At 30.2% G+C, this 12,062-nt stretch overlaps 1 protein-coding gene across 1 annotated transcript; it reads right to left on the bottom strand.

The window, feature by feature from the left end:
* Positions 1-9,050: 9,050 nt before the first annotated feature.
* Positions 9,051-9,419, bottom strand: LOC129985030 (peripherin-2-like). The gene has a single exon (XM_056094958.1). The coding sequence runs from the start codon at positions 9,417-9,419 to the stop codon at positions 9,051-9,053; it is 369 nt and encodes a 122-aa protein (XP_055950933.1).
* Between the last annotated feature and the right edge of the window lie 2,643 nt (positions 9,420-12,062).

The following is a 12,062-nucleotide window of genomic DNA, read 5'->3' as shown; positions in this document are numbered from 1 at the left end:
ACGTCATACTGTGTAAGTACACGAGAAAGTAGAAATGATCACTCTCCCAGTAGTTTTTGAATTTGGCAGTTTTGTTGTGAGAATATAAACTAAAATCTTGAAACCAATTTCGACTATGCAAACTTAGAAATTTATTCCAGTATAAACACGAAGTACAGCTATTTCTTTATTGAGAACTGCAGGTATGCAAATAATGACTTACCCATTTCAAAATCTGCTATCATGAAAGAATAAATGCAGTAAATATCTGAAGACAAAATGTAATGAAATAATATTTTCCGGCATTTCTCAATATCGAGTAATAATCTTGTATGTTTAAGATGGAGAAATGTGGTATATTTTGGTGATTGAGTTGAAATTGATGACTTCGAGTGCTACATTTATTTAATAAATATTAATTGTAAACACGTCAACCAAATTCACGTTTAAGCTCATTATTTTTCTGGGAAAGTATCTGAATTTGCTTCCTTTAACCTTCAGTTAAGTATTATCTAATTTGTGTCACATACTAATGGCTCATTTTTCTGACGAAAACGCCTTGTAATCACACTTTTAATGACAGTTTTTATAGACAGTGTCTCGTATTCTTAATTTTGACAAAGCTATGCTCAATTGCACAATAAGAATTGTTCTGCGCTGGCTTGTTTCGTTTTAACGTTAAAAAGTAAAAAAAAATAAGAAATTATTGGAAACGCATACTTTAACAAAAGCATTAAATTGTAGAAAAAAATTTATTAAAAATTACTGTTTAAAGCAAAAATCTTGAAAAACAAAGGCACTGACATGGTTATTTTAAGTTAATTGGAATTTGAAAATCATTCATTCAATATATACATGATACCCTCTCTAATCTTGACCTATCTCTAAGCGTTTAGAGATAGAAATATACTTTCAAATGAAAATACGCTCTAAATGAAATTAAATATTATATTGTATACTGTCTGAGTCAATAAATGTGCTGCCGAAAGAACCATGAAGTCTAAATTTTTATAGTTTCCTGTCATATTTAATAAAACGCAATTTTTGTCACACCGACATTTTAAACGCAATGATTCCTGCTTTTCTGCGACCAAAATTAGCAGAGTAATAAAGGTTTGAATGTCACTATTCCAGATGATATTATAAGTAGAGATTTATTAGAAGCTCTTTATTATTAATAGAGATTCCTTCACCTCTACTAATAATAAAGAGCATATATGTGAATGAATGAGTTGGCACTCTTTATTTTGAAGGATGTGAATGTGCAGTGGGGAATGATTTTTTAAAAAAATTAATCAAAACTTGAATCAATAAAAAATTAAACCAAATTTTAACTTTCCCCGCAATAATTTCCAAAAATATTATCACACAAATATTATTTTTCTATCACTTTACAACTTAAAAATTATTTTTTAATGTTATCAAATTATGTATCTTGCTATCCTTTCTGAACTTAAATTTTTTTTAAATAAATCTTTAACATTTCATTGTTGAAGTGAATTTAAAATCGTTTTCATTGCTTCATAAATTATTTAATCACTTAATATTTCGTTTTTAAAAGCAAAGGATGTCATTTTATGCTTAATACCTTTAGGAATCAGAAAATGAAGTTGCAATCCCTCGAAAGTTAAATGATAAATAGACCGGAATGTTATATTCTTAATATCATTATAATAAAATGAACAACAAGAAATAAAAAGATTAATTATGCTGAAAATTACATTTTTAATATCGCTGTGATGTCATGGGACTTGGTTCCATTTGGATGGTTCATATACACAAGACAATAAAGATATAAGGCTATTGATATAACACGCCTTTGATGTCTTGCTTATAAATATTTTCTTGGGGGAATAATTTAATTAGACATAAGAGATTTAATTGAAAATAACACAAAAAATATTCTCGGTGAACAAACAGGTCTCTAAGGCGGCTAGTTTTACAATAATTTCCATTTATTTGTTAATCTATTTCATTTTTTAATGAAAGTTTAGAATTGTTTGCTTTGTATATTCTATTATTTCGCTTCGTTAGTTACACATTGATTTGGAAATTAAAAATTGTCCAATCTTTTACTAAAATTCTTTTTATTTATTATGTATTATAATTAATAAATATTATTATGTATTTGCCATTTTTAAAAAATTTGCAATTTTTTTTAATTTTATTTTTTATTTATTTATTTTGTAAGATATTGAGATCAAATCTCTTGAAGGCAACCCATAATAAAGAGTTTTGTTATTTCAATTTGTAGTAATATCTGTTACTTAAAAATTTCTAATATGCATATTAAAATGAAATTAATTACAAAGTATCGAGCTTTGAGAGGGTAAAATAAAAGGGCGTTGAAGTTCCCTTTGCCTAAGGGCTCTACGTGGCTTAATCCACTGCCGTGCATATTCAGGAAATGCTGTCTTCTCAAAAATAAAAGAAAAGTAATGTTTTTTATTGGTAATTGAATAACAAATCATAAAAGAACATACAAGTTGGAAAAACAAGATTCATTTATCAGTGTAGTTTTATTTCTAGTTCCAGTTGTTCTTAACCAAAAAAATAAATGCATCATCTAGTTGCTCTAAGAGAAGTTCAAGTCAAAGATTTGTATAAATTCCTAGATATGATTGCCATGGTGATCTAAAAGAGAATGAGACAGAGAATAACCAGGTAAGAATTTAAAAGAAAAACCCTATTGTCGAAAAACACATTATCAGTTTCATTTGCTTCTAAATGGAAATGAATCCAAAAATTAAGCTTTATAATTAAATCGATATAAATCGACTGTTATCTCTAATAACCTATATTCAATTGTTCGTTTGTAAATTATCTTTAATCTTAAAATTGGTAAAGATTTGTGTGTGTGTGTGTTTTTTCTGCACGAAATCCCAAGCTATATTAATAGCTCTTTGTAGGCAACACTTGAGTACTACTGTAAATAATTTTGTAATAAATAAGCTGAATAGATCCAAATATATTTGTTATTTATTTACAAGTTTAAAAAAAATAGTCCTTCCAGGAAAAAAAATTAATTATTATTTCTATTATATTCAATACAAGGGTTGGGGAATAACTGAGAGAAAAGTTATATGTAAAGTAATAGAATAAATGCACGATATCACTTTACATGATATATATTATTCAATCTCATACTTTAAGAAAAGTAAATTTAAGGAAAACAATTATTCAAATCGCACATTTATTAATATGCTAAAACGAAGAAAATTTTCACTTTAATTACTTTTTGATTATAAGTCTTTAGTTTGTATTTCATTTTTATAAATAATATGAAATCTTGAAATAAATTTTGATTGATACCAATATTATCAAATCTGAGTTAATTAAATTAAATCATTAACTGATAATGAAATTTGACCACATTAAACTAGTATATTGTCATAGGTAACAAACAAATGTGTGAAATTTCAGAATTCTTTCATATTTAGAAGAGGATAGATACACATTTATAAACTTCCATGTTTACAAGCATGAAATAAGTGAAATAAATACAAAATTACTATAGTTTAATATCCCTTACTATTGGAAGGGATTTAGAACAATATATTTTTGAGAAATATCTTTCTCTATAAGACGCCCAAATAAAATGCGAATGTAAAATAATAATAATTCAAAATTTCGTAATAATGCTCTAAAGCAAGTATGATAAGTTTTATATTAGAGCACTCTGCAGGGAAGTGAAGGTCGTAACCAAATCTATAAACTGAGTGCAATTCATTATAATAAATAATTTAAATTTCTTATAATTAATAAATAACATCGTGAAAAGATAATTTCAACTGTAGAGTTGCAGAAGATTTGATGCGAGATAATTTTCTCTCTATATGGAATTTTTCGTATCCGATTGTTTTCAATAACAAGTCTGGGGATAATTGGTTTGTAATTTCTTCCTTTTCTGTATTCCAAGAAGTATTGTAGATATATACTATTAGTCATAAGTGCTTTGACTGTTATTGATGTAAAAAGAGAGAGATTATTTTACTGTTTTCTCCTCCATATGCAGAAATTTATTTTTGATATCTAAGATAGAATAACAGTTCTTGTAATTTTTTAGTTTTTTTTATATTAGCCAAAGTTGAAACTTGGCTAATATAAAATTATCAATATTTTCAATATTATAGTTTCCTTTCCAAATAAATGAATTGAATTAAATTTCAACTAAAAATTAAACTAATAGGTTTTTTAGAAAAATACCGTGGCAGCATGCTGTGAATTTGACATGGAAGCCCGCGTATTTTGGATGGATGATTGGCCAGAACTTAATAAATATTTATTTATTATATAATTAGAAAGTACATTTATAATATTATTAATTGATGTTTATATATATATATACATCAGACATAATTAAGAGTTGATACGTCACCGTCTTTGATCATTCGATTCTATAATAATAATGTACATATTGACAACACAAAAATGTTAAATAAAATGAAGATTATAGATAGTCTAGATGTTCAATTCAGTCTATTAGAAGAATACAATACATTACCATGAAAGATTTCTTACCCAAGTCAGCAAACATACGATAGCGAATCCACCGACTCCAAAAAATACAGTATGTGCTAAGTATTTGGTTATAGTTTCCAGACATCCAACAGTATATATAGTCAGATCTGATGGATAAATGTACTTGGAATGATAACTAGTATCTTCGATTCTTTTGTCTACGCAAGGCCGGGAGATATCCGTTCTGCAACAGCTGAAAGGTACATCTTTCCCAAAATACAGATTTCCTCTCATATTTCTGTCAAAAGAATTCAGTTTCGTTAACTATTCGTAACGAATCATATTTTATTTTTAAATTTTTATATTGCAATTATACTTATAAATATTACTGAATTCTAGAAAAAAAAATGCACTAGAACAGGAATTTCTATTGAAATAGAAATACATGCATATTCTGAAATAACAAATTAGTATTTCACGTTAAAATACGATTTGATTAAGAAGAAAGTATCTCTTCAAAGATATAATACATGACAGAGTATTTAATAAGAGCCTTTATTCAGATTTAGTGCTATCTCAAAGCAATGTATAAGCTCGATATTTCGGGTAACTTCATAACTGTTCGTACAGTAAAAAATATTTAATTTTTTTTTATATCGCTTAGGTGAATAATTTTTCCTTTTTACCTCTCGGTCCAAAAAATAATGTAAGCTATGTATAATTAAGAAATAAAAATATATTCTAAAAGTATTGTAATTCTATTAAGAATTCTTTTTAATAAAAGTGATGTTTTTGGAATGAAAATGCTGCCTTTTTTATTGTACGAAAACATAGTTATTATATTTAAAAGTTAATTCGTATTCATTCCATCTGGAGATCTGTTTTACTAGCTAAAAGAATTTAGACATTTAAAGACGTTCTTGAATTGGTTCTTAGTTACTGCCCTATTTTTACAATAGCTATGATTCGGTGGATCCACTGTTATTTCTGTAGAAGAATGTAATTGGAGCAGGAAAAAAGTATCCCGAGAACCAGTAATCACATTTATTGTTACATCTAGCCTTTAGTAGCGATTTCATGAGAATGGAAACCTTGGGAGATGCTTTAATAATGGTCATCCCAACACGATAGGTAATAGCGGTATTCTCCTAAACAAAATGGAAAAATACTGCAACTGGAGGCGTTACAACATAATTCAGTTTCGAAGTGTTCTTACGCCGGATCCCTGGCCTAGGGGTAGCGCGTCTTCCCCGTGATCTAGGCGTTCCTGGTTCGGGCATGGTTGTTCTCTTCCTTGTGCACTCTCTATGAAGTGCGTGAATGAGCCCCCCCCCCTGTAAAAAGGGGTTATGCAAGCGAGTGTGTGTGTGTGTGCTATCTTCATTTGAGCAAGAAGTCAGACTTCTGCCCTCGGGTGCTCAGGGGTCTTTACCCTCAGAAGCTACTGCGCAAAAATTTGGCTTAAATAGTCACACGACAAAAAAAAAGTGTTGTTACGTTGGGAAAGTTTGATTTATCTATATATTTGCAAGTCTATCAAATGTGTTCCTCTCACAATAGCTCACTGTCAGGGCCGGTTAGCCTAGTACAGAGGAGATCATGTTAATTGTAAAGCAAAACGGTGCACCTTTGAGTGTTTTCTGAATCTTATCATTGACTGGTCACAACCAAGAAGTCGTTACACATCACTATTAAGATAGAACTAGATTGCTGGTTTAGATTTAATTATATTAAAGTCTCGTTACAAAGCAACACTTGGGCTATTTCGGAACAGATCTTTCAATTCTGAACGGTGGTCAGACGTCGGGGGCAATATCTGAGCAGGCACTCCCCCTCCAATATTCCACCCCACCAGCGGGAGGACATGGCCCAACGGATTTAACGTGCACCATATCCGTATACATGACAGCTTTCGGTGGAATCGCGTCTCGAACCTGAAACCGTCCAACCCCAAAGCTGAGGCTTTACCACCAAGATATTGCGGTCTAGTGATGTGGGCTTATCTAGAGTTCTTGAACAGAGCTCCGTTTACAATGCAGATCCCGGGCGGCAATGTTTATTGGTATATCATTCTAATATACTATATTCTGAAAGAGAGAAAGTCAAGCACTGTTAAAAGTGGACAGTATCCTGTTAGTATCAAAAAAAAAAAAACCTCTTTATCTAATCTTTTGTTAATGATCAGGGATTCTACCTTTGACTAAGTCACTGTATATATTTATTTTTCTGATTATTTTCATCATTTTTTACTTTTTTAAAATTTGTTTATTTATATTTTTCTCCTTGCTTTTATTTATTTATTTTTATTTTTCATTTATTTTTCTGTTTTCAAAGTTTTAACTGCCTTTTTTTATTATTTACTAATTATCTTTCGATGATACTGTTGCTGTGGATATTATGTGGGCTCTTCTTGAGCCATTTAGGACCTTCTCCGCTTTTTTTTTTTTTTTTTTTTTTTTTTTTGTTCCGGGGTGGGGTGTTTGCATCTAGTACACAAGCATATGAAAGTTTTTTTTTGAGTAGCTAGTCCTTTGATGGCTATTTAAATTCTATTTTTTTAATTCTATTTTTTAACTATGAACTTTTTACCCACTTTTAGCACACACCTAATAATCATCAGAATATTATATTAATCTATTTAAAGGAAAATGAATGCAGATTTCATCTTCATAGATGACAATCTCGTCCCCACCAACAATCATCGTAGATGAATGCTTTAAAAAAGATTATATAGAGTGATATACGATGTGATTTCTTTCTCCTCCAGTTTGAACCCGATTGAATATGTATGGCATATGCAACATTATTTCAACATTTCATTTGTTCCCTAAATCAATTCCAAAATTTCCAGTAGCAATGATTGAAAAGTCGAACAGTTTATCGTATGAATAACTCGATAGTTTAATAAAACGTTTTTGACGTTATGCTGAACCATCTCGCAAAGCATGATGAGCACACAACCTATTAATCTAAAATATTTGATTTATAATTTTAAAAAATTTGAAAACTATACCATTAATTAAGATTAATTATTACATACATTAATATCCATCATCATCACATTAAAAAAAATTTTAATTCAGAAAAAAGACTGAAAGTCTAAATAGTTATTTATTAATGGCGCACAAAATTTCAAAGATCTGTTAGTTTTTAATAAACTTTCCACAATTATTACGAATGAAATCAGAAAAATATTTGGGTGTTAATGTCAAAAGTAATAACAATTTGAGCGAGTAAAATTATTATTTTGTTAATTTTGCGAATTTGTTATTATCCTTTCTATATTTGATACATTTTTTTTTTTTTCATTTTGACATCATCAATTCATCTTTATGAGTTCTATTCAGTCTTCATGCTGAAATGTTCTACTCCCAAAGAGCCAATCTGCGCTTTTAAAACCAAAAAGTTGAGTTGCCTCTCTTGATTGCTGGATGACTGATTGAAGGGTATTGAATTCTCGAGAACTTTGTACTAAAACGATAAAGAAAGGTTTTAAATAAAATTAACTGGCAATATTTCGAATGCTTCTTTAATCAAAGAATGGTCTTTCAGTAAATAAGGAGGCAATATTGCCAGTTTTATTAACCTAAGGTTTTGAAAATATTCTGAAGTATAAACAGATTATTTAATGGCACGATAAAAAAAAGAAAGAAAAACCTCATATAAGAATGATTTATCGTGTATATATATATAATATAATTGTATTATGTATGTAAAAGGAGAATAATCAACTCCGCATACAATATGAAGCTTACAGTGTGCTTGAAACAATCAGCAACAGTAAAAGCTCAAAGTGCCAAAGAGACTCATGGGAGCATTAACCGGCTACTCCAATCTGCCATTAAGGCACACGGATTTATCTGACTGACTGGACTGCTGAGACAGAAACTGACGGGAATTATGGTTGAGTCCTAAGGGCCATCACTGGCCTCGGTAGAATCCTTCCCGTGGGAAGAATGGCTCGTCACCGATAGGAGGTAGCCGACTCCCACCATTTATGTATCCACCCGGGGAACGAACTTCTCATCATCATCACTGAGATGCCTCCTCGGTGAGATAGGGAATCATGGGAAGGGAAATTTTATGTGATAAATGTTGAGCTCATTATTGTGGTAATGTTGAGCTCATTGTGTGGAAAAATAAAGACAAAAATCAAATAAGAAAACCGCATCGTCCTTATTACAATTTAAAATCCACAAGACTGAAATACAAGAGAGATGATTTCAGTTATTTCTCTGCAATACAGACCTTCTGTCATAAAATCTCTTATTGCTTTTTGAAGTCATGAATAAATAAGGACAAAAAATCAGCTGGGATTACGGTATCTTCCTTATCACAATCCAAATCCACAAGATATAATTACTACAGAGATGTCTTCAGTCATTTTCTGCAATTCGGACTTTTCGTCATGAGATCTCAGTGCTCAGTGAAGTCAAGAAAGCTTTGGATAGACAACAATTTTCGTCGAACGTTGATGTGAAGAAGACAATGCACAATGTGTCTCAAATTAAATATGGCGAAGAGCACCTTAAGTATAATACATAAATATGTATAGATACCAAAAATATTTTTAAAAAAGAGATTAAATCAACAAAGAATGATTGAAAAACCTACCTGGCTACTCCAGGATCTCTTGTGTCAAGATACTGAACATCAATCCACGATATATTGTACCATGTTTTATAATTATCAACACCGCAACATTTATAATCAAGTTGTAATCGATCAATTTCCGTTTTTATTTCTGGGATATGCTTATATTTTTCCATTCCAGCTTTCAAGCCTTCTCTGAGTCCGTGACGTAAGAAGTAAATTTCCACGAAGCAAGCAAACGCGGCAGCAAGAATGGCAGAAACTGTAATAGTGGCTGCTATCCAATACATGTGAAAGAAAAAGGCGGCAGATTTTGCATCAGATGCGTCTTCTACAACATGACCCCCAACAGCAGCTTTTATTCCGAGAAAACTGACCAAGAACATCACTAGGCCGGAAACGAGAAAACTTAAAGGAACGGCTTTCGAATGATAATATTCTTGTAGGAAATGGATTTTCTTGTCTAAGGCTGTCTTGACGTACCAGCTAAGTAACATAAATATCACACCACAGTTAAGAGAGAAAAAATTTCCAACTATCAAAATAATTTGTTTTCCATTATCCGAAACGCTAAATAACATGCAACTGTTGCGGGCTTTAGACTGGAAATTATTGTCAGGTTCCAACCAGATACAACTTCATATTTCATTTCATTCATATAGCCTTAATAAATTAGTTTAAATAAATAAATAAAAGATAATTATAAAACACTGGAACTATTACAGCTCTTTTCCAGTGTGTGAGATGAAAATGATGTTAATTGGTTATTTTAAGCAACGGGATATTTTCAACAATAAAAATCCTTTCATTTCAAAAATGGAAAAAAATCACAATTAAAATAGACGTTATTATTTTCAACAGAGGCTATATGAATGGCCCTTAAACCCATTGTTACTTTAAATTTGTGCTTTTTACTTTCTCGTATACGTAGTATAGAGAAAGTATAGTCAAAAATTTCGAACTCGAGATTTTGAAGAATATCCACGTTTTAAAACTTCCCAAGTTCAAAAAATACAATTTTGGAAAGTGTGTGTCTCTCTGACGAAGATAACTCAAAAATTCTTCGAGTTAGATGGTTGAAATTTGGAATTTTATTGTCGCTAAATATGCAAATTTCTATCAAATGTTGAATAAAATTTGCTCAGAGGAAGTCCGTCTTCCCGCTTGTTCAAATATAAGTTAACACGATAACTACAGAACGATAGCTGGATAGATAAGATTCGGTACATAGATTTAACATCTATCATGTAGACACCTGTCAAAGTTTGGGACAAGACCAACAACAGGTTGACTATCTGTCGGTCTGTACTTTCAGAAAGATGTTACTGAGATAATTCAAAACGAAATTAAACATATCAAATTAGGTATGCGATTTTTGTGATTACAAGTGCAGTTTTGTGTCAAATTTTTGTTGCAATCGTTGAAAAAAATGTATCTAAAGCGCAAATTCGATTTTCGGATAGTATTAATTGCACGCCAGGGATTAATAGCCAAAAAACTCGCCAAACGTGGCACAATAGATTCGGTGAAAATTAATATTTTGTAACTATTGTACGCTGGAGTTATGTAAGGCGTTTGATGACAAGTTTATTAAAGTTTATGCGAGAAAATTTTGGGGAGACCATTCACGCTGATTACTTTCTCGAATGGGAAATATGAAAAGTATTGTATTGTTATCTGGCTGAGGTTCAAAATTACGAGGTCCGTTCCAAAATAGTTCGAATCGTACTTTAAAACAGCATTTTAACATCAGTAATATAAACCAAGTTTCATACCTCATTGAGTTAAATAAAATAAAATAAAACATAAAGCTAGATGAATGAAACTTTGTATGTGGTCTTTACAGTATATTTGCAAATATAATGTAAAGTATAATTGCAGATATACCATTCGGTAGAAGTTCAGTTGGCTATCCGAACACAACTGAACACGACACTACAAAAAACGTAAAGATAAATAAATAAAATTCGATACACAGATTCAGCATTAATAATGTAAATACATATCAGATTTTTTAACCAAATCCGTCAAAGGATTGACTTTCAGTTGGTTTGTACTTTTGCATGCATGTAAACAAAAAAGCAAAGACTTTGATAAAATTAAGTCTCATTATTAAAATTATAGTTCTGTGTCAAATTTTGATTTCAATCGTTTGACAAAATGAGGCCAAAATGCAATGGCTAAGCGAAGGTAACAAGCATCCAGGACACAATACCCTCAGTCAACATCAATGATTTAGTTAATACAAATGATGCCAGGAGCATGACATTATTTTTTTCTTCCGTTATATTATTTTAAAAAATGATGTGAATGCATTAATGCTTTGTCTCATAGGCACCCCATAGGGCTGTTAAGTATTCCTGGTCATTATACCATGGCCAAAAATGTTTACTCAGTTTTCTTTCCTTATTACGAAGTATAAAACGCTCATGTGTGGGATACTAGAAATAAAAATCTGCGTACCAATTTAATTTTTTTCTAATTGATTCCAAACACAACTAGCAGCAATATATATTTTTTTAATAATATTCAAACCACTTATATTACTGTATCAATTCTTCCATTTATATGATTTTGCCTATGTTAGAGTTATAATAATAATGATAATAAAAACATTAACATGAAGTAAGGTTTAGGTTCCATATATAAGGTATTAAAAATCTTCTCTTTTCACCAAACTTCAAAGAAAAAAAAATTGTAAGAATAAACAAGTAAAGATAAAGGATTTAATAACAACTCATATTCATTGACAAAAATTTATTGAAACTGAAATTTTATAACAAGAAAGAAACTATTAATATTTCAACAATATCATTTTTAAAATATAAAAATCAGACATGACACAGTCTGGAACAAAAAAAAGCTAACCTTCATAAAATAATGAATTGTGCCAAACATAAACAATGAGAAGTAAAATAAGTATGATTAATTGAACGATAAAATGATTAAATTTATACAAAAAGTGCTTGAGATATTAAAAATACTACAGAATTTTTACATAAAAGAAAATTCATTAATTGCAAAAATGA

The sequence above is a fragment of the Argiope bruennichi genome, chromosome 9 (genome assembly GCF_947563725.1).
Source record: "Argiope bruennichi chromosome 9, qqArgBrue1.1, whole genome shotgun sequence".
Taxonomy (NCBI): Eukaryota; Metazoa; Arthropoda; class Arachnida; order Araneae; family Araneidae; genus Argiope; species Argiope bruennichi.
The sequence above is the reverse complement of the archived record's forward strand: the minus strand, read 5'-3'. Positions and strand labels throughout refer to the sequence as shown.

Bases quoted from the DNA above. Each gene is read 5' to 3' on its own strand.
- LOC129985030 (XM_056094958.1), bottom strand. From the start codon at position 9,419: ATGTTCTTGGTCAGTTTTCTCGGAATAAAAGCTGCTGTTGGGGGTCAT.